We start from the raw sequence: 22,323 nt of genomic DNA on the forward strand, positions 1-22,323 counted from the left end.
GATCTCATCAAGAATGAAATTGACAGAGAGAGATGCAACGCTACAAGGCCCAATGGGACTGAGGAGAAACTAGCTGTGTTTTTAAGGTAAGCCATTATACGTTACCTGTTTTACCTATAGTCGATTGCTCTAAGTAACCTATATTACGATCTGGGATTAATGTACCTTCATTATCGTCGGAAAGTAAAAAGGCAGCTTTTATAGAAAAACCTTTATTTAATAAGCAGAATAATGTTCAAACGGCAAATGTGTTCTCGAATAACACACAAGTAATCTCTGTACGTCAAATGTAAATAGTGAAACTTTTACTTACAGAAATTCAATTTTCAGGGAATTCCTTAATGAATGTGAGCAAATCACTCCGTTTTAAAGCCGTAGTTGAAGTGTTTTGTTCGAACACAGAGTTCTCCTGTTGGTTTGGTAATGGACTGTCGTAATGTGAGGAACGGGCTGGAGTAGATAAGGTGGTGTAGGATGGACTGGGTGTTCGATTACTACACGGGGACAACTCGTCATGTGATGGACGCTGAATTGTGTTATACTGTGGAGTTCTCGCGGGAATGTTCAGCAACGTGGCCTCCATTTCTGTAACCACGCGGAAAATATCATTTCTGACGATAAACTGAGATGACAGAGGCATATTTTTGGTCACCTCGTACATAGACATGAAGAAGTGGTAGAGAGGACCACTTGGAGCACTTGTTTGTACCAACATACTTTTCCTTTCTTCCGATCTCGATTTTCTTCGTTCTTCATGTTGTTCCATGCTTCGTTTGAGTAAGCTAGTAACAGTGTCTTTCTTCACTTTCTTAGCAGATGTCGGACCTTGTGTCGGAGGTGAAATATCACGAACTGCTTCTGAATGAGCTACTTCCCGTGCACTTCGATTGATTCCCTGCTGCACGTTCAATGACTACTCACGCTCTTCGACTACATCAGTTGGACTATCGATGTCACAATTCTGCGATGAGGTTTCATTATCATCAATGTATTCGTTTAGGTTCCCTTCTCGTGTTGTATTGGCCATATATGGTTGTAGAAATCCCATCTGTTTTTGAAATTTCCACTGTTTAACAGATTCAGCCGGTGCTCCACTTTTCATGTATTTTTGCTGTCTTCTGAGAGCATCTCTCTTCTCTCAGCGAATGTCTCAGTTTCTCCCACATCGCCTCCGTTTCAGCACCTGCAACAATGGTGCCAAAAGAGCATTTAGATATGTAAAAATATTTACTTTTTAAGTAAATACATGAACAAATATAGCCATAAAATAATTCCCTACTATTTAATTTTCTCTTGTATGTTTTAGGTATTTAGCGACAGGAAACACATACAGAACTATTGCCTACAGCTAAAGAATGGGGGAACGAACGGTCTCTAACATCGTGCTGGAAATATCTCAAGCTGTATGGAAAGTAATGCAACCATTATTTTTGCCGGAACCCACAAAAGAACAGTGGGAATCAATCGCATCTGGTTTCGAACAAAGATGACAATTCCCGCGTTGTACTGGCGCCACTGATGGGATACATGTTGTGATAAGAAAACCTCGGAAAATGGGATCCTCTTATTTCAATTATAAACACACTTTCTCCATCGTGCTAATGACTACCGTAGACTCAAACTATAAATTCATTACTATTGATGTAGGGTCACAAGGGAGGTTCAGTGATGGAAGCATTTTTAACACAAGCGTTGTGGCAAAAAAAAAAAAAAAAAAAAAAAAAATTAAACGCAATTTACAGCTTCCGTCACCTACGGTACTACATCAAATACAGGATCCGATGTCTTTCGTGTTTGTAGGAGATGAGGAGTTCTCTTTATCGGAGAATTTGACGCCACCTTATCCGAAACGAAGCGTTACCGACAATTACGAAAACAAAAGTGTTTAACTGTAGACTGTCAAGAGCACGCCAAACGGTAGAATGCAGTTTTGGTATACTTGCTTCACGTTTTCGAGTTTTTCGAGCACCATTTGAAATTAAAGTAGATAGTGTTGTCAATGTTGTGAAGGCAGCTTGTGTGTTGCACAACTATTTAAGGCATTATGCTGCTGAAAGAAGTGCAGACGACACTATAGAGGATATGCCAAATGATCAAATGGGACCATTGTTACAAACAAATGTAACCCGAAGTTCAAAGTAAGCTTTTACAACTCGACAGAACTTTACTACATACTTCAACACTACAGGAATGGTTCCTTGGCAAAGGGAAAGTGTTTCAAAAGGTAAGTACTGAAGAATTAAGAATTTGCGTACAGTTACATTGGGAACTCTGTAGAAGTTTATCCCCAAGTAATCCGATTCTTATGGAAATAAAGGATAACGGCTTCAGTAGGAACATTCTGTTTTTAAAGACCACCCCTGAGTGTTCTTGAAATACTTCACTACAACTGAGAGTGCAAGGGGTTTTGGGAAGAACAGCTGACTTTTTGCGTCCCCTGTGCTAGAATTAGTCATTTACGGTTAGTGAAGAATGAGTTATGAAAGACATTTAATTTTGCCTTCAATTTCATACTTAATATGAACGTGTCAGTGAAACATGCATGACGTTATAACTGATTAAGTGAATGCCTGCACTTCTCGAGTTAACGCGTGGTCGTCTTATAGTGTTTATCAAGAATGTATCTTTCGCTTAAAATTATATGTTTAGCTAAAGTTTAAGCTAGTTTTATCTACCTACATGGACAAAGAATTAAGTATATTAAGACACTGAGGTATGTATTTAGTATGTATGATATGGTTCGTTATAACTGCAGGCCTCATAGCCTGAGCGACGCTACGTAAAAGAAATTAATAATAATAATAATAATAATAATAATAATAATAATAATAATTTACAATTTACCGAGCAAGTGGCCGCGTGGTGTGGATCACGTTACTGGCAGCCTGCATTCGGGAGATAGTGCGTTCGAACCCCACTATCGGCAGCCCTGAAAATGGTCTTCTGTGGTTTTCCATTTTCACACCAGGCTGTATATTAAATATGGCCACGGCCGCTTCCTTCCCTCTCCTATCCCTTTCCTATCTCATCGTCGCCATATGACCTGTCGGTGCGACGTAAAGCAACTTTTAAATAGAAAAAACTCATAATTACTTCCTTCTCGTCATAACTTCGTCACATCATTTGGTATTTTGTTGCTTTATATTGTACATTATTTCTTCCTCAAAACACAATATATAGTTAAATATATTGTTTTTTGAGGAAGAAATAATACATTTAATATGATTTTTCATAAAGAATTCCTGAGCCAGCAAAATGGTTTAGCAACGGGAGTTTTAATAACCAGATGAAAGGTTAACAAAGAGTCCCCCTGTGGGTGGGGGCGGTAGAATAACACCCACGGCATTCCCTGCCTGTCATAAGAGGCGACTAAAGGGGGCCGCAGGGGCTCTGAACTTGGGAGCGTGGGTTGGCGACCATAGGGCCCTTAGCTGAGTCCTGGCATTGTCTCCACTTACTTGGGTCAGGCTCCTCACTTTTATCTATTCTATCTGACCCTTGTTCTTTTCCGACCCCGACGGTATTATAGCACTCGAGGCCTAGGGGGTCTTTCATTTTCACGCCCTTCGTGGCCCTTGTCTTCCTTTGACCAATACCTTCATTCTTCAAAGTGTTGGATCCCTTCCATTTTTTCCCCTTCTAATTAGTGTTATATACAGGATGGCTGTCTAGATGTACTGTCTCTTAAAACAATCATCACCACCACCATCACAAAGAATTACAATGTTACTTACCACTTCGTATGACCGTTTCCTTGGCCACTTCCTCCCACTTCTCTGTCTTCAGCTTCGTTTTCAAGTAATCTTCGTAGCATGTATCATACAGAATTTTGCGAACACGCACGGCTTCAATTAGTTTTTCTTCCATTTCGAACTACAAAACACAATATGAACAACCAAAATCACCGTGAATCTTGCAGGAAACTGCGGAAGGGAGGCTGCGGTCCGCAGGGGCACCACGGGGAGCAACTACGTCACGATACCCTGCGCTGTAACATGCGCGGGTCCAGTCAGTTCTGTAGTTCACGGACCTGCGTCTCATTTTGCGGCCGGCCTAACTGTTCCTTTCGCACTTTGTATAGGACGTGTTCACTCCGTGTGTGCATGTTTTATAGTTCATGTAGATCGAACGTTGTGATGTGTTATTCGTATAACTCTTCTCGCTGTGAACGTTCCAATATTTTCACATCAGCAAATATGTATCACATAATTATATTTCATTACCGTAAATATAAAAATTTTATTTGTTTTGTTCGCGAATTGCTCTTTGATCAAAACAAACGTTCAAAAGATTACTTATCTATTTATTTTGAAAGGGCTGAAAGACTGGCAACTATGGAGGACACAGTCCTTCTAGAGCTTTCCGATGATATCCAGATCTTCAACCTCAATTCCTCGAGGACGAGGACAGAGACGAGGACGACGATCACGGACACGTAGTTGTGATGGAGGAGGAAGAAGAGGATAGTGGTATGGATCAGTCAGTGGATTTGGGAGCAGGTGACCCTGACAACGGAGATGATTTCAGATTTTATTTGGTGAAGACAGACACAGTCTGTTGTAGAAAACCATTACTGAACCAGACAAAACTAGGTCGAGAAATATAATTTAAAAATTCCCGGTCCAAAACGAGTTACAAGGGATACTAGAACTGAACTTGATGCGTTTCAAAAATTCTTTGATTTTGATATCATTGACATATCGTTTCATGAACTAATATTTTTATTGACAAGTTTGTGAGAGACTGCAATGATAAAACAAGAATAGAAATAATAGCTCGTTTTGGAGCTTCATTCCTAATCGGAGTGAAAAAAGGAAGACACACTAAGAATAGCTCGTTTTGGAGCTTCATTCCTAATCGGAGTGAAAAAAGGAAGACACACTAAGGCCGAAGGACCGTGGAAAGTAATCGGCGCTGGTATGCCTATCCTAAGGGTTGTGTTCAGTTCCAAGCGTTTTCGTTTTCTGATGGGAGCACTTCGATTTGATAACGTGCTCACTCGTCAAGAACGACAACAATGTGATAAGTTAGCAGTTATTAGGGAATATCATACAATCTTCTTGAACAACTGTCAACTGAATTATTCGCATAGCGAGTTCGTCACAGTAAAAGAAATGCTCGTAGAATTTCGAGGGCGCTGGGGTTTCGTGCAGTATATCCCAAACAAACCGGCCAAATACGGCAAACCATATTACATGTCTAATTTTGAGCTGTATTGTGGAATTCAGAAACCAGGTCCTTTTATGACGTCCAATAAACAATTTGACACTGTAAAAAGAATGACTGTTTCGATACAACATTCATCTACTATCCACTCGCGCTGGGCCAAGTCGCGTGACGTCATGAATCGTATTGCCAGGCCTTGTTCTCTGTGAGGTGCTGCATGAGCCATGCCCAGCAACTACGAATGTAAGAAGGTTCCGTAGGCCTATCAGGTAAGAAGCAAGAAGCAGCAGTACACAAACAAGTAGGGAAATAAAAATGAACACCTATTAGACATTACAGATGTTAATAAGAGACCATAAATCAACACTAATGAAGCGAAAGTCATTAACTTTTATCTTTCCACCCTCAAAGAAAGCATGATTTAAAGAAACTATAGAACAGAGAACACACTGATATAAGTATAACAATACTGTTTCGAGAACAAATTTGAAAGAAGGTTCCTAAAAACATTCACCGTACAAAACACGCCATTAAACCCGCAGCTACAACGTGCAGTCAAGTCTGAACGAACAATCGTAACAGAAATTCTGCACTCTAATATTGCATGCAAATATCTGTAGACCTGGGGGGGGGGGGGGGAATAAGTCTGATTGGTGCTTTGAGGGGCTAAACAAGAGTATATCTTCAGTACATGCCCTAATTTTAAAGTTAAAAGTATGAAGTAATAGGCTAAATATATTCCAGACCTAGAATTACATCTTCTGAATATAATTTAATTGCCTACTGGAAGTAACGAAAAAAAACATTAAAAGGATAGTAACTGGCTGTAAATAAATTAAGAAGATACACAACGTAAGTTAATATCCAACCATGGAGAGCAATTACGAGTTAACATCTCTGAAACGAACAAGGAAGAAAGTGAATCCAATGGAACGGCAAGGCTATGCCATGCATGATCAATTATGCATGCAACGTTTAGCATCGAGGTTATCTGTTCGACAACGACGGTATGGGAATATTGAAGACAGATACAAAAGTCTTCATTTCCTTTTTAACTTTATAGTAGAATTTACGCATTTTTCAACTTTAGCGTATCTTCCCCCGTCCGTAATCAGAGCTGCAGGCTCGTAGTTTTAAAAGTGATGGGACCTCCATAGGTATGTGATTTTCCATTTCAAAAATCCCACACGCACTGTCCATGATTCGAATCGCGACCGCCTTGGTGAGAAGTCAGCAATGGTATCACTCCTCTGTACCATCTTAGGCCTACTGCACTTCCTGTCTTCGAACCGTAAATAAACGAGTCCTGCCATCTTCTATACGTACGATCCCTTTCCCTTCAACAGCCAAATCAGTTTGTTGTGTGTATAGTATATCCTCACCATGGAAGTTGACTCATATGTACAGATTTATCATCCGTACTCATTCCTGACTCAGCATTTCCCTCTTTATACGTACCCTTCTCTTCTTGTTTACTCATATTTGTAATAGTAATAGATTTCGCTACTTCTATGTGTGTTAACCGTCATAAATCGGAAGACATAACGTACTAAGTGTAGATAGTATTGTTACGAATAAAACTATCTGTTTCATTACTCTAATTTATTTCAGGATGACCTAAAACATGTACGTACGTACACACACACACACACACACACACACACACACACACACACACACACACACACACACACACACACACACACACACACACACACACACACACACACACACACACACACACACACACACACACACACACACACACACACACACACATTCTAACTCGTTATGAATGGCCACATTTACTAATTACAAGTCCCTCTTCCTTACGGTACAGTAGGAGGTCCAGCCAGTTTGTCCACCTGCGGACATTTAATCCTTGCTTTCACTTCCCCAAGTCCAGTCACCTCATACAGCAGCTGTGTGTAGACCGCTGGATCTAAACACAGGGCTACGGGCCACTCGACACACGACGACTGTTCGTTGGTTCGACTCCAGAGACAGTCCAGTAATTCACACAGTCACATGCAGTGAACAACTGATCAGCTCAACAGTATTCAACAGCAGGACGATACTCTCAACAGCAAACATTAACACAGGTCCATTCATCGTCGCACTCACGATAGCGGGTTTCCTCGCTGTCTCACGGCGATCCTCAGTCCGCAGAAATACACAAACACACAGTACTCTCAGGCAGTACAAGTCTTCCGTTCCGTCGTCTCCAGCCCATCTACCCACTGGTCTCTCCGACACCTCAACAACAGCTTCTGGATCAGACCTCGGTGGGACACTACCAACAGCCAACACTTCTGTCGCCCTCAGTCCAGCCACCACTGAGTCTCACACTGACTAACTCGGAGCCCAACTGTCAATGACTGTCCGCGGGTAGCCTCCCTTTTCATAGCTCGGGTGATTTCAGCCAGAATTTTCGCGAGGTGGCTAGAAGCAGAACGTTCCCGTTGAATCTCTAAGAAACCCACAGGTAAACCGGCCGACGAAAACAATACACGGAAAGGCCGACCCCACCCCACAAGTCGGCTGGGAGATTACAGGTCGTATAAGTCACTAGCCCCTTCCTGGAAGTACCGAAAGGGGCTATCACGGGGCTGGCACGTAACCCTAGAAGTACCAAATGGGGCTACCACGGGGCTGGCACGTAACCGTATTTTGAAAACGTACGTTTAAGCTTTACTATGATAGTACAGTAGATATGCCATTATAAACCAGATTAGATCGCTGCTCACGGTCACTTTGCACAGATCAGATGAGTAAGCTTGACAGCCGATTTAAAAGTACAATCTCCGTTCTCGCAGTATATAAAAATTACCCTGTCCTGATGGTCTCTTTCTGGCGTACAACTGTATTGGTTTTCATCCAACTTCAACAATAAATATTCAGTAGCGGCGATTAGGGGGGGGGGGAACTGCCCCTCCCCACTTTGCGAAGAAAAATATATTCCATTTCAGCCACCTGGTTTTTAAAAATTTATTTTCGACAGACTGAAGAACTTAACAGTTATTAAAAAATCGCATGAATCTACGAATTATAAAAAAGCAATTTGCACAGTTTCTTCCAGCTAATTCTTTCCTTTAATATCTGTATTTATAAAGAAAAATACTTAGCGGAAATACGCCGAAAATATCGTTCGTTGCGGCTAGCCGATTCGTACAGCGTTACAGCAAGTTGTCTGTAAATAGTGGAGACTCGCGCAGCGGCGTGTAGCGTGTGCTGTGAGGAAGGGTAGCAGGGGTATATTTTTGCCAAGGGCATGGATAATGAGGTATGATTCACCAGCTTAAAGCGTACATTCGTGAGACTGGCAGTCTCGCTCACTAAATGTGTCTGTGCTGTTCTATCTAGCGTCTGTTACTTAGTGTTTAGTCAAATACTAAATGATATTTTGATGGTATGATCACGCCGAACTTCTATTTAATTGTAATACTTGTCTACTTGCTGTTCCTTTGATGACAGTTTTTATTGTATAGTACTATTATTACCGTACTAAAGTTAGTAGACTGAACCTTTTACGTCCTTATCGAGATTTGCTCAGAGCGTCCCTATCGAGATTTGCTCAGAGAACAAACAATCTTACATTTTGTACATTTTTAAATTGTGTTGCCCCCCTCCCCCCGCTATAGCCCTAGATCCGGGTACATTTTGTTGTTTATACATTTGTTTCCCCCCCCCCCCCCCCCCACTTCTGACTCCCAATCGCCGCTACTGTAAATATTACCATTAAAAAACACAAAATACCCACATAGCATACTTTGCTATTTGTCCTTTCTAGTTTGTAAATTGAAGCAATAACCGCTTACTTCAAATCGAACAGACTTGGCACCCCCTTTTGTCGCTTCATGGTGTAGTCGTTCATTTTCAATACTTCTTTGATTATGAGTCTCCTCCCATCCTCACTTTCCTTCCAACTGTTTCCCAAATCTAGAAAAGAAGAACTGGGAGTGCCTGGATGAGAAAAAGGAATAGGCCGATATAGTCAAATTGAAAGATTATCATCAGATACCCTCAGGAAAAAAAAAGTCACTTGGTCCGAATGAATTCCACAAGAATGATTAAAAACATTGACCATTTTAGTAAAATCCCAAAACACAAATAAGGGCCTGGAAGGTCGGGTTAAAACGCGTGCTACGACTTTCGTTTATGTACAATATGGGAGATTTTTTTTTTTTTTTTGGCTACTTGTTTTACGTCGCACTGACACAGATACGTCTTATGGCGACGAAGGAATAGGAAAGGCCTAGGTGTGGGAAGAAAGCGGCCGTGGTCTATATTAAGGTACAGCCCCAGCATTTGCCTGGTGTGAAAATGAGGAAACCACGGAAAACCATTTTCAGGGCTCCCGACAGTGGGGTTCGAACCCATCTCCCGGATGCAAGTTCACAGCCACGCGCCCCTAATCGCACGGCCAACTCGCCCGGTGGAATATTCTCTAGTTTAGCTGTGCCGAAGTTTGAGAGGCAGTTAACGCTCTTATCTGGGACTTTGCTCCTATCGCGGACGCTGCAGTAAGAATCAAGATGGCTGCTTCTATTTTGCACCTACAGGCGTATGGATCATTTTATTTCATTAGAGGATAGCATAATGTAAGAAGAAGAAACTACCACTAATATTATACAGCTGTAGTGTTACAAACATTACACGTATTTTCACCACTCCATAAAGCATTTCTTGAGATAGGCTTATGTATAGAAACATGAATTTATGACTAGGGCCCGGATGTTGATGACATATCTTTTTATTGAATGGTCAGGTGCAATGCTCCAATACTGACAAATTCTATTCATGACATCTCGATTACAAATATATTCTTTTTATTCTGCATTAATTGCATTTTTCTGCACTTTTGTTTTTTAATCATATGAGCATTTTCTTTGATTTTGGAGAATTTTTCGGTCATATTTTGGAGAATTTTGTCTCTTGAAGTCATTTTATCCCTTTTGTCACGTTACTATAATATCATAGCCCGCTGCGATGTCCTTTAAGCATCGGCAGTTCGCCGGATCGAGGTAGCGAATGAGAGTTGTTCTGTTTCTTGTCGCTAGGAGCTCTGATAGCCGTGTCCTCTTGGAAACAGGCGCCAGTGCATTACGATGAGGTTCACTGTGATGTGCGTGTGTTCATGAAACAAAATAAATTGTCGATACTTGAGAATTTCTTAGCTTTTAAATCAATGTTTCCCTGTACTTTTGAAGATAAGTTCAATAATTATGATAATATTTTTTAATAGAAATATTCTAGATCGTTCGTATTGAATTTTTCAGACAGTTATGGTGAACTCATAGTGGCTATCGTACATTACAAATGCCACACAGAATACATACAATCTCATTCTCTTCAGATATTCAAAATATGCCGGTGAGAAGTGGGAAACGACAGCTCAGTCCTGCCCAGGAACAACACAATTATAGGTCCCCTTCTTGTTCAATAAATGATGCTGCAATCCTACTAGGGAATGACCAACCTAACTTCAGTTGCTATACCAATAGAGAGAGCTTTTATTTATAGGTTACAGAAATTTAAAACAGAAAATAGTGCCGTAAGTTGTAAGCTGTAGTGGTCCAATAACAAGTTCACAGAAGTTTTAAGAAAGCACGCGGAATCAGCAAAGCTGAAGTATTTCTAAGAGAATGAGTGTCACAAAACTGTCGAGTTCTTGATTTCGGAATACTGTAAAGAGAATTACACGTGTTTATTTTTATTGGACGAGATACTAAATTTGAGAAAATTAACCCCAAAATGGTCATTATTGCATTATTGCTCGCCGATAGGATATAAATTCGCAAGGGAACACATCATTAAACTGCCTAGAAAAAGAACTCTGTCTAGTTTCGAAGGAGATATCTGTACTGAAACTTAAGTTAAGCCTCTAATTAAAGCTAGACAAGACAGAAGCTAAAAATCGCTAAGGCCGAATTATTATGCAGTCTAGTTATTGACGAAATGTCGATCAAACAGCGGCTTCTGTATGATACCAAACTTGACGTATTATTTTGGAGAGGAAGACATTTCACGCCACATTCAGGTACTACAGGACTAAAAGACAAATTGTTCACTTATTATGATGTAAGTAGCAGTACTCATCGTGTTAGGGCAGGGAATGAAGACCGTATGTCTTTTTCTTCTATTAGTGACGATAGGCTTCAATTGTTAAAAAAAAAAAAAAAAAAAAAAAAAAAAAAAAAAAAAAAAAAAAAAAAAAAACAGTTCCTCGAATATCTCAACAATATCAAGGTAGGAACTGAAGAATCAGGATATGATTTCATAAGTACCGAAACATATGAAGCGGTCATCATGGTTGAAACAGCATCAACGTTTTTTTTTCTTTACGTCGCACCGACACAGATAGGCAACAGCATCAACAGTAAGCTACGTAAGGTATCTCATCAAGAACATTTTTCGATACATTTTAACAAGGTGATTTAATTCAGATTCCGTCGAAATGATCTTCAGTAGACTGAGACAAATGTCAGGAGCAAACGACATGTTGGACTGCAGAACTGCTACTTTTAATAACAGTAAAGTTAAAAAAGCAGGAATTATTTCTCTGACTTCTTCCACAAACGTCGAAATCACAGAGAAAACAGTACCCATACGGACACAAGTGACAGAAGGTAGTGGTTGCGAAATTCCTGAAGCATCTTTACAGAATTCCACTCTACGTATCTTGGATGACCTGTATTATATGCAAGGTATGTATTAAAATAAATAATATTGATAATTTCATTAAATCCCTTTTTGTTTAGCTCGAAAACATAGTGGAAGTATTTCACTTGTTTCAGTTCCCACGCAGACTACCATACAGTTATCCTACCTGTCGTACGTAGGTGATTTCGTGGTGAAGGTATACCGTGCTACTTGCAAGGCAAACTACAAACCGCCCTTCTGCCCTCTACAGTCTCATTTTAAATTGCAACAAGAACTCGACAATCCATTACCCATCCTCTAGGTTTATAGTACTTTTGTGTGTAATACAGAGGTTTATAGGAAGTGCAGTCTGTAAGTAACAAGACATAAGGGAAAGAAAGAACTTGGAGAAAAGTAGAGGAGCTGTGGGGTTCCCACGGCCCTCCAATCAGAGGCCGCGGAGCGGGTCACGTGACTGCGCGCGGGAAATTTGAATTCCACGCGCTCTTGTTTGTAAACAAAGCCATGTGCTCTTGTTTGTGAACAAAGCCACGTGCCTCTTTGACAGCTGATATCTTTAAACAAGTGACCATCGCTAAACTCAGTGTTGTCCGGCTCCATGGCTAAATGGTTAGCGTGCTGGCCTTTGGTCACAGGGGTGCCGGGTTCGATTCCCGGCAGGGTCGGAAATTTCAACCTTAATTGGTTAACTTCGCTGGCACGGGGGCTGGGTGTATGTGTCGTCTTCATCATCATTTCATCCTCATCGCGACGCGCAGGTCACCTACGGGTGTCAAATCAAAAGACCTGCATCTGGCGAGCCGAACTTGTCCTCGGACACCCCCGGCACTAAAAGCCTTACGCCATTTCATTTACCTCAGTGCTGCCATCTTTACGTCGCTAAACCTCATGGCTGAGACCTTATGCACGTGGTGACGCGAAATTTGAATTCCACGTGCTCTTGAGGGCCTAACCTCACTTTAACGGCTAGTTACCCTTCCCGACGCCTAAGCGAGCAAGCCTACATAATGGAGGGGCCTAACAGTTTTACGGCTAGATGCCCTTCTCGACGTGAACAGTCATGGAGGGGCTTAACTTTACAGAATGCAGTTTTACGGCGAGATGCCTTTACGACGCTATTTTGAGTAGCAGGACAATGATGACTCTCTCCTGATGTTGGTTTTAGTAGGGCAATGGAGATTGACATAAATAAGCACACGTAACCACATGGAGCAGTCTAACTACACAGGACAGTTCCACGGCAAGATGCCCTTCCCGACGCCAATTGCGCAAGATGGCGGCTATACACAGCTCCTTATGAGACTGCCTAGCGGCGCTTGCGCAAGATGGCGTCTATACACAGCTTCTTATGGATAAAGATGATAGCTATGGGCGCTTGCGCAAGATGGCGGCTATATACGGCTACTTATGGAGAAAGATGCCGGCCATGGGCGATTGTATAAGATGGCGGCTATACATGGGCTCATATGGAGAAAGATGACAGCCATGGGCGACTGCAGAAGATGGCGGCTATACATGGGCTCTTATGGAGAAAGATAACGGCTATGGGCGCTTGCGCAAGATGGCGGCTATACATAGGCTCTTATAGAGAAAGATGGCGGCTATACATAGGCTCTTATAGAGAAAGATGGCGGCTATGGACGATTGCACGTGATGCGGCAATACATGGGCTCTTATGAGAACGCCTAGTGCGATAAGAAATACATTGGTTACATTGGTTACATAAGAGTTTTGTTTGTACATTGCTCAGAATTTAAAAAGGATTGTATTTATGTATCAGTCGTGCCCACAGTAACAAGGAAATGCACTTTTTAGTTTTCTGTAATTTCTGTCGGTCTGTCTGTCTGTCTGTATGTATGTATGTATGTATGTATGTATGTATGTATGTATGTACACGCATCACGAGAAAACGGCTGAAGAGAATTTAATGAAAATCGGTATACAAAGTCGGGTAATAAGTCGCTACAATCTAGGCCATAAATAATTGTATTCCCGCTGACTGAAATGGTAGCTTAGGGGAAGGCCTAAAATTTAATTCTCAAATTTTTGTTATAAACAGTCGTATCTTAACGAAAATCGGTACGGGAAGTCGAGGAATAAGTCGCTACAACCTAGGCCATAAATAATTGTATTCACACTGAGAAAATGGTAGTTTAGGGGAAAGACTAAAATTAAATTCTCAGTTATTTGCTATTATTGGTCCTATCTTAATGAAAATCGGTATGAAAAGCCGGAAAATAAGTCGCTATAATCTAGGCCATAATTAACTTTATTCACGCTGAGTAAAATGGTAGTTTAGGGGAAGACCTAAAATGTAATTATCAAATATTTATGTTATTAGTGGTCGTATCGATAAATACTACATACCTAAAGTTCTACAGTTTTAAATATCCGATAATTTATCCTATGCTTTGTTAGCGTACCGGCTATGATCATAGAGATATTCATGAATTTGGATATTTTTTTTTTGCTAGGGGCTTTACGTCGCACCGACACAGATAGGTCTTATGGCGACGATGGGATAGGAAAGGCCTAGGAGTTGGAAGGAAGCGGCCGTGGCCTTAATTAAGGTACAGCCCCAGCATTTGCCTGGTGTGAAAATGGGAAACCACGGAAAACCATTTTCAGGGCTGCCGATAGTGGGATTCGAACCTACTATCTCCCGGATGCAAGCTCACAGCCGCGCGCCTCTACGCGCACGGCCAACTCGCCCGGTAATTTGGATATTTGTTACCAAGTCCATATCAGCGCCAAGTCAAGAGAACATGGGTAAACAGATTTAATGAAAATCAGTATGTGAGTCGGAGAATAAGGAACTACAGTCTACGCTATAAATAATTTAAAAGACGCCCTAATATCACAGAGCTGAAACAGAACAAAATGTTAAGGCCTACAATACAGCTCATAAAACTGATCAACAATAACATTACATTGACCATTGTTTGTTGTGGTGGACTTTGTCTCTTCCGTCACCACTAATCTACGATATATAGGATTACTGCTGTGTACCGAGTATTTTTTTAAAATTTACCTTACGTCGCACCGACACAGATAAGTCTTATGACGACGATGGGATAGGAAAGGGCTTGGCCTTAATTGCAGTCCCAGAATTTGCCTGATGTGAAAACGGGAAACCACGGAATACCATTTTCAGGTCTGCCGACAGTGAGGTTCGAATCCATCGGATGCAAGCTCACAGCTGCTCGCCCCTAACCACACGGCCAACTCGCCCGATTGTACCGAGTGTAACAGCCTGCTTGAATATTGGCGGGAAGTAACTGGGGAGTTAGATAACTTTCTTCTTTAACATGCGATTCCTCTGGTTCATAAATTTTCCGATACTACTAGTACATAACACACTGGTTCATCATAGCATTCGAGCTATTCAATCCCTACTCTGTGGCACTGATTGGAATGATCAGTGTGCGTATTTAAGGGAATTATGGCAGAGGAGTGTTCACGGTTGCCTGCGCTCTGGTCATTCCAGCTGTGGAACTTGCGACTGTTAGATCGACACTGTAGTACTGCAAGAAACTATCCTCATTTTTTCCCTACTGAATAGGCGGAAATAAAATTTTTATTGTTCTCCTTTTAACCATAGTGCTGTTCGTTAAAAGTCAGAAAATATGCGGTTTTTCATTTGATCGAGTATTTTATATGATAACATTACCTACTGATGTTTTTGTAATGACCTTTGTTTACTTCAGTTAGGAAAACCAGGTCAGTCTTTCTGAGAATCCCGTAGCGAAGCACGGGTACATCAGCTAGTTATTGATATTATCATCACCATCATCATTACCGGTATTTCGCTTAATTAACTGGAAATGTGTTACAAGTTGATAAGTTACCAAGACTGTAGGCCTATGGAATAGTAAAGAACTATACTGAGTTATAAGAAAAATAAACGTGTTGCACTACTACCATTTATTTTAAGGTTGATTTGTGTTAATTATATCAGGTTAGTCAACCAATCGTTTGCCGGTATATATCAGAAGTTTCTGAAATTATGGCATCGCACATCAAAACATACTAATTGCATTTTACTGGGGAAGTAATTAGGCCTATTACAACGTAACGGCTACGGATATATTTGTCAAATCATTAAAAGCATTGTAAGGCTAGATATTCTACTTTTTGGATGAATATTTGTATAGGTTCGAGTGCCTGGATAACTATAAACATATTATATTAAGAAGAAAGACTCTGGGTATTTTCGTAGTTTGCACTGTCCACAACAAGTTTTTCTCACGTCATTCATATTCTGATGAGAAACTGCGTCGGTCTACTTGTTCTATATTATGTGCATGTAGCCTACTGTACTTCACACAAGTTCTTGCAGGTGCAGTCTCAGCTCGCTGTTTTGTTATCTATTCTGATAATCAAATCAAATATAGACGATCTTTTAACCTCAAAAATTTCGCGCGCGTACGCGCTATGTCCTTCGATAAACAAAACACAATAGATCATCCCACTATTCGGTAGCCAGAACTACACGATCCAGGAAGCATGGGCATAATATACAGCATTGCCACATCTCCAGTGATACTTGTGTGTGCTCTATAAGGGCTGTCTATGAAATGTAAACTCATGTAAATGAATACTTATTATAAGTGATCCCTTATTACTTAAGGGTTCCACTTATATATAAGTGCTGACTATGATTTCGGCCCTGAATGCCGCTTAAGTCAAAAGTTCGTTCCCAATCGCTATGGTAAACATATTATGACTGTTTGGGAAAGAAAACTGTAGGGTTAGACACACATACGGGCGGGATCGTACAACTGAAGATGTTACAGACGTTAACATTGGTATTTGGAATCTTCTTTAAAAATAAACACATTTTTTATTTTTGGAAAACCCATAAACTATATTATCGGTATTAAATGTTCATAAAATGGGCAGAAAAAACAATATGACTACAACAGGCATATCAAGACGAGTTATCTGACCTATTTATAAGGAATGCTGTGGAGCAGCGCACGGGTCCACTAGTAGGTTGTAAGCATGTAGCTGCTGCATGAGTGAAATTAAACAGAACGCCTAGTGCTGTAAGAAATACATTGGTAACATTTAAGCCCCTAGCAGTCGAAAAAATTGAAACGTAATTGAAATGTACTTGAATCTGTTGGCATGGGTATAAGCATGTAGCTCATGCAGGAGGTGAAATAAACAGTTCGCGTAGCACTATAAGAGATACATTGCTTACATTTAAGCCACGGCCGCCGTCCTCCTCCTCCTCATCATCATCCGTATAGCAGGAGGTAAAAGGGCAGAAGGGCTCCTTCTCTTGGCTATACATAGGCCTTTATAGCCTCCTGCTCCTCCTCCGCATCCGCATAGCAAAAGGCGAAAGAGTAAAAGGGCTCCTCCTCTTGGCTATACATAGGCTCTTATAGCCGCCTCCTCCTCCGACGGGACGTAAGACAGCAAGCGAAAACATGTTGACTATTAAACAGAAAAAACTTATAACGCAAACACAGTAGTTACTGTGCTTTATGTGTCTATTCGACAAATTCAATCCTGTTACAATTAGCATACACAAGAAGTGATTGTAGAAAAAGCTAATGTATATCTTTATCCGACATAACACAACATGTTGACAAGTAGTGTTGAGAACAGAAAAATCTTTTAACGCTACTGTGCGGTATGTTTCTATTCGACAAGACAAGTTACAATTAGCACACACTAGAATTGATTGTAGAACATGGCGAAAGATGTTTACAATTAGTGTTTAGAACAGAAAAACGTATAAAGCAAAACATTATGAGATTTGAAATCTGCATTATAAGATTAATATCTCTGTTGATACAAACGCACGTCTATGCAATTAGCGCGCACACACAGAATTGCAAATGTCGTATATCTCCATCCGAAGTACTACTTCTTAATCACTCCACATAAAATGATTTTACTACTTAGCAGGGGTACTATGAAAAATCTTTCGTCTAAGGAGATGGATTTTTGCGGGATTCGAACACATGCAACAGAAAAAAATATGAATTTCGAATCCTGGTTTTGTTACAATAAAAAACATGGATTCAAACCATGTTCTCATATCGCAAACACCATAGAGAAAGAAAAAAATTATAGGATTCGAACTTAGATCCCAAGGGGGAGAGGAACTGATGTACTTCCTCTTAAATTAATAATCACTACTACTATGCAGATAAAATAACGCAAGACAATACGATTCTCTGCAACTATATCTTCTGTCGATATTCATATTAGAAATTAAAAACATCACAACAGCCTATACTCACTATCTTCTTGTAATCCCGGGAATCGAACACGTGATTACTTAATTGTGCAACGATAACGCTGTAATCATTGACAGAAGGGCAACTCAAAGTCAGCGGAACGATAGAAATAGAGGATAGATGTACTTCCTTATAAAACAATAATCACAACTACTACTATTGATGTGATTAGCGCGCACAAGCTACATGCTACTAGGAATCGAACCCCCAGCCACATAATAACCACGGTATGGACACAACAGATGTTTAGAACACACAATGTTTAAAATCGATCTACGAAATACATTTCTTTCACAACAACTATCACCACTACCACGATTAACATTACAGTTTAAACCGACTATCTTACGATCTGGAGGCTAACACGTCGCCAACCTTACAGTCTAAAGTTGATTACAGCTAAGATATAGATTATATTATTTGCCTGGTGCGAAAATGAGAAACTACGGAGAGTGCGGTTCGAAACTGCCCACTCCAAGCTGATAGCTGCATGCAGTAGCATGTGAATAAACGGTAAAACAATAATCACTGCCTACTATTACTCTGCATCGTAAAACTACACGCGCATACACAAGATGCATCCGGTTTTCGAAGGCGTTGACGTGTAAATTATTAACAGTAGACGCACACACTTACCTGAGATTAACAATACTTACATATTGAAAGGGAAAAGAACAGATCTGCATTTAACGCACAGTACATTCAAAGTAAATATTTGCATGCAGCGAACTGGCTGGCTCGCGAACGGAAATAAGCGTTAAATTACTAATGGCACAGCAGTGTGCATCGACTGCATGTCGTGGCTTACAGAGGAATATTGTGCCGAGTTACGATTACGTGGATTTTAAATTGTCCGCAACCACATGCATAAGGTGGCAACAGTGAGGTTTAGCCCCATCAAGATGGCGGAAGTGAGGTTAGCGATGTTCTGTTGTTTAAAATTCCACGCTCACGTGGTTAAAGATGACAGCTGCCATCTTGACAGGTGTCAAAAATGCACGTGGCTTTGGTTACAAACAAAAGCAAGTGATCGTGACGTCACGGCCACGTGGTATGCTGCGTCAGCACGCGAAGTTCAAAATCTACGCCCACATCGTTAGAACTTGTCATAAGCACGTAGATGATAAATTCTGCGCTCTATGTCGTTAAGTTAGTGCACATAGATAGGACATGCTATGATAGCAGCTGTCATCTGCGCACGAAATTTAAAATCTACATGCTGCAATCAAATCATTTACCACTCTCACTTTCCATTAAAGGAAATCATTTTACACTTAAAATCTTAAAGTAAATCACACATTCCACGAAAAGCTAAATAGAAAACTCCATAATAGACTGAAATAACAACCACAACCGAGTGTCATATTTCCATTTGTAATCACATTTCGGAAACGGTGATGATGATGATAATGATGATGATAATAATAATAATAATAATAATAATAATGTTATTGGCTTTACTTCACACTAATTACTTTTATGGTTTTCGGAGATGCCGAGGTGCCGGAATTTAGTCACGCAGGAGTTCTTTTACGTGCCAGTAAGTCTACCGACACGAGGCTGACTTGTTTGAGCACCTTCAAATACTACCGGACTGAGCCAGCCAGGATCGAACCTGCCACGTTGGGGTCAGAAGGCCGGCACCTCAACCGTTTGAGACACTCAGCTCGGAAGCCAATGTTTGTTTTGTCGTAGTTATTTCTCTCTGTGAAACAAATTTCGCGACCTTCCGTTGGCAAATCCTGCGATTCCGTTTAAATCGGTCGACCCATGAAGTAAAAAGAATTTGATGTCTCGACACTAGCCTGCTGCAGCTGAAGACCACTGCTACAAGTTTCTTGTCGTGACTTGCTACAAATACTTTCGAGCTTCCACAAAGCATCGATAATGAAACATTTAAAGATCGTGGTTATCACCTGCGCATTCTGTCGCATTGAATACTTACTGCAACCACAACATTTCCTCCCAGTTCAGCACGCGAAGAAGGTAGTCGATGTACGAGGGACGTACTATGTTGTTTTACACTATTTTTGTACATCCGTGTATGGTTAACATTTCACTTTTGAAGGGTGTGACTAGTGTCTTGTTCCACCGTTTGGTAGCAGCACACGCACAGGGACCAACGAATGCACTCGTCATAGCCATTTCATAACAACACTGTCAGCGTAGGAGCAGACAACATGGAAAGCAACCGTCAGGGACAGCGTTATACGACTTTGTTCCTATGGAAAGGAGGCGTGACCACTGCAGAAATTCATCGCCGCTTGGTGACAGTATGTGGTAAACAAGCGCCATCACGGAAAACAGTTTACAAATGGGTGGAAGGCTGGAAAATATGGCGCACATCGGTGGACAAGGAAACCACTTCTGGAAGGAATGTGACAGTGTCAACACCAGCCAACATTGCCCGGGTATCCAAGGAAACAAATGCATCATATTTACGGAAATGGAGGCAGCCACGGGAATTAGCCGAAACACCCTGCAGTGGATCGTGCACGGCCTTACAGTGGGGAAGGTGTCATCCACGTGGGTGCCTAGACTCTTGTCTGCAGACGAAAAGCAGGAGCGTGTGGTCGTGTGCAGAGAACTTTTGCAACGCCATAATCAAGATCCAGCCGACTTGCTTGTGACTAGTGATGAGACATGGCTCCATTAGCATGAGCCACAAATGGGATTCACGGTGGTCACAACCACCATACTCACCCGAGTTGGCACCAATTGGTATCACCTGTTCGGGAACATGAAGAAACCTCTGCGTGGTCGCCGTTTTGCGGATTTTGCAGAACTGGACACAGCTATCAAGACATGGGTACGCATCACTCCCAAAGAATGGTCTCAGGGAGGTCTGGAGAGACTGACACATCGATGGCAAAAGTGCCTACAGTTACAAGATTATGCTGAGAAGGTGGACGTAACAACTGATGTATAATGTACTTCATTTGGGTAGAAAAAAATAAAGTGTAAAACAATATATTGTGCCCTTCGTATGAGTACACTGCTTCATGTACATAGCCTGGGAGAGAAAATTATCTAAATTGGAGGGGTCCATTTTGGTGAACTCTGGCACCCAAATTACAGACACTTCAGTTTGTTTTATCTATTTATAAATGTACCGAGGCGGTAAAGGCGTGCTCGGTTCACTCGGAAGGACGTGAGTTCGAATCCCCGTCAGGAAGTAGTAACATTTAAGAAACGAGATTTCCACTTCCGGAGGTGCACATGGACCTGAGGTTCACTCATCATACACCAAAAATGAGTACCAGGTTAATTCCTGGGGGCAAAGGCGGCCGGGCGTAGAGCTAACCACTCTACCCCATCACGTGCCGAGGTTAACAATGGTGGAAGTATTTACCTTCCACTCCTCCAAAGGCCTTCATGGCCTGTATGGAGGTGACTTTGCTTTGCTTTTTATTTATATATGTATTTATTGATTTCTTCAAGTTCAAGGCAAAGTATAATCAGTAAAATTATAACTGGCATACAATGTGCGGCGAGTGTATTTTATCTGTATCTATGAAATCAAAAGTATATTTGTTGATTGATTGATTGATTGATTGATTGACTGATTGATTATACAAATCTACACGCCTCCACTGATCAGTACCAACATTTCCGTCAAGGCTCATGAGGCACTCGGATGGGTCGTAGAGGTAGTTACATCGTCAAAATTTAATAAACTTTGTTATAATATGTGATATACGGGTAGAAGCAACGACCTAATTTATACTACATAGACCTGTCATCTTTGAAGAAAGCTGCTCCGCCATGTTTTCTGGTGGCAAGGAACAAATACTCACTTATAAAATGATGTGTTTCTTCTTATATTACCTTTATTCCTGTAATTAATTGCAAAACACGGCATCATTCCTTGTTGACAACTCACAGCTGACGACGCAAACGAAATAATAGAAAGCTTGAAGAATATTAATCCATTTTTACGGGAAAGTAGAAGTTACGCGAATTTGAGGAATTACTATCATCTCAACTGCAGTAAATAGAATAACAGCAGCTTGAAAATTCCTTTTGTGTGTGTTTATGTGAGTGCATCATGAACGATCCTCCTGACACGGGTCAGGTAATTAACGCTGCCTTACAAGCATGCTACAGCAACTCTCCATCGATGATTCCAGACTTTACTTTAAATGCCAAAATTCCTCCGAATCCACATCAACTTCTGTCGACTCAACAACCTGTCAACACCTACTCAACAGAGATGCAAGGAGCATCTGCCGCATTA

The 22,323-nt window shown here is 41.0% G+C and overlaps 1 protein-coding gene across 3 annotated transcripts in view; it reads right to left on the reverse strand.

Moving 5' to 3' along the window:
* Positions 1–22,323, reverse strand: part of bif (bifocal) — a 540,366-nt gene that overhangs the window by 371,879 nt on the left and 146,164 nt on the right. Inside the window, exon 2 of one of the 3 annotated variants that reach the window (XM_067138093.2) lies at positions 753–1,183. The exons of the other annotated variants lie outside the window; for them this stretch is intronic. Within the exon in view, the coding sequence (XP_066994194.2) occupies positions 1,151–1,183 (33 nt within the window). The 3' untranslated portion in view covers positions 753–1,150. Of the gene's footprint in view, positions 1–752; positions 1,184–22,323 lie in introns of those variants that run through there. 3 annotated transcript variants of the gene reach the window in all.

Source organism: Anabrus simplex, chromosome 1 (assembly GCF_040414725.1).
Source record: "Anabrus simplex isolate iqAnaSimp1 chromosome 1, ASM4041472v1, whole genome shotgun sequence".
NCBI classification, from domain to species: domain Eukaryota; kingdom Metazoa; phylum Arthropoda; class Insecta; order Orthoptera; family Tettigoniidae; genus Anabrus; species Anabrus simplex.